General features: G+C 35.5%; 1 protein-coding gene across 1 annotated transcript; it reads left to right on the forward strand.

The window, feature by feature from the left end:
• The first annotated feature begins 11 nt into the window (after nt 1–11).
• LOC115033152 (glutathione S-transferase 3-like) lies at nt 12–1247 on the forward strand. The gene is made up of 3 exons (XM_029485236.1): nt 12–74; nt 746–910; nt 998–1247. The coding sequence occupies exons 1-3, from the start codon at nt 12–14 to the stop codon at nt 1058–1060; spliced, it is 291 nt and encodes a 96-aa protein (XP_029341096.1). The 3' UTR covers nt 1061–1247.
• Nucleotides 1248–1505: the final 258 nt, after the last annotated feature.

Here is a 1505-nt window from a genome sequence, read left to right on the forward strand (position 1 = left end):
AGGTAAAGTCTATGATCCAGTTGGCGTTGCCCCTTTTGGAAGGTGGAAGTATTGCCGGTGTTGGCAACGAGGAGGTTGTGGCTTGAGTTCCCCTATTCTGTCATTTGTTTTGAATTCCCAGATACTGTTCTTCACGTTAAAGTTACCCGCCAGGATTACGCCCTTCCGGGCTTAAAGACGGAAGGAACGGTGAAGGTCGTCAAGAAACATAGTGAACTCTCATATTGGACAGTTGGAGAATAGTAGCAAATATATACGATAGTGTACCACGAAAAACATTTGAGTGACCAGAACTGTGTATAATGTCAGCATCTTCTGAGATTGTGCCTTTTTGCATTCCTTAATCACGTGCCCAATTTCTCCACATCTTCAAAAGGCGCCTGTCTTGTCTAGGGCTTTGCAGCTCCTCGAGTTATGGCCAATCATCTTGCATCTGATACATCTCTCTGAAAGATGAGTCTTGGGGCGGACTCAGCACATAATCCACCCTACAGGAATTCTCGTTATCAATGAGGCGGCGAGTCATCAGATTTTCGATGACACGATTTGTTTTCGAAGTGAGTAGGCCAGATCCGCACATCTCCTATTGTATCACGCTCAGATTTGGAGCGGGGTCGTTCTGATCGGGGATAACACAGTGGAGAGCCTCTAGTACTTCGTCTGCGATGGATACAGGATCCATGTCAAGGATTTCGTATTATAAGTACCTACTCGATATTCCAATACAAGGATATCATTATAATAGTATGTTTTTAAATGTTATTGTAGAAATAAGTTGAACTTGTACTACACTCCTGGCAGCCCGCCATGCAGATCCGTTTTACTGACTGCCAAAGCTTTGGGTTTGGAATTTAATTTGATATTTATGGATCTCTTCAAGAATGATCATATGACACCAGGATTTGTCAAGGTAAGTTTTAGAAAAACGTTTATTATTATATTGTATTGTAAGTACCTACGCTGTACGGTGTTAATTATAATCATTGTTATCTTATAGCAAAATCCTCAACACACTTTACCTACCCTGGTTCATGATGGTTTTATTTTATGGGAGAGGTGAGTATAAGTTATGATATTTATTAGATAACTATAGAAGTTATAATTATTGAATAATATAATATATAAAATAATATATTTGGTTTACTGGTACACGTTACTTGAAATACAAAGTTATTCCGACTAGTGATAAGATAAGATAAGATAAGATGAGTTTCACGAAATGATTTATGCATTATTTATTATTGGTATACCGGGTGATTCTTTTATCATAGAACACTCATTATTTCAGAAAATGTACATTTTTTTGAAAATATTTTTTTACATAGTTTCAAGTCGCTTATAAAACAATGTTTTTCTTAAAAAATTATATTTTTAAATATTTTTTATCCTTATAATTTTTTAAGTTTTTTAATTTTTTGAATGACAGCATTGGGTTTTAATTTTATATTCCAAATCAGAATATTTTTCTTAATATTTTGATACATGAAAATCGAATTTCGGATGAG

Source organism: Acyrthosiphon pisum, chromosome X (assembly GCF_005508785.2).
Source record: "Acyrthosiphon pisum isolate AL4f chromosome X, pea_aphid_22Mar2018_4r6ur, whole genome shotgun sequence".
Lineage (NCBI taxonomy): Eukaryota > Metazoa > Arthropoda > Insecta > Hemiptera > Aphididae > Acyrthosiphon > Acyrthosiphon pisum.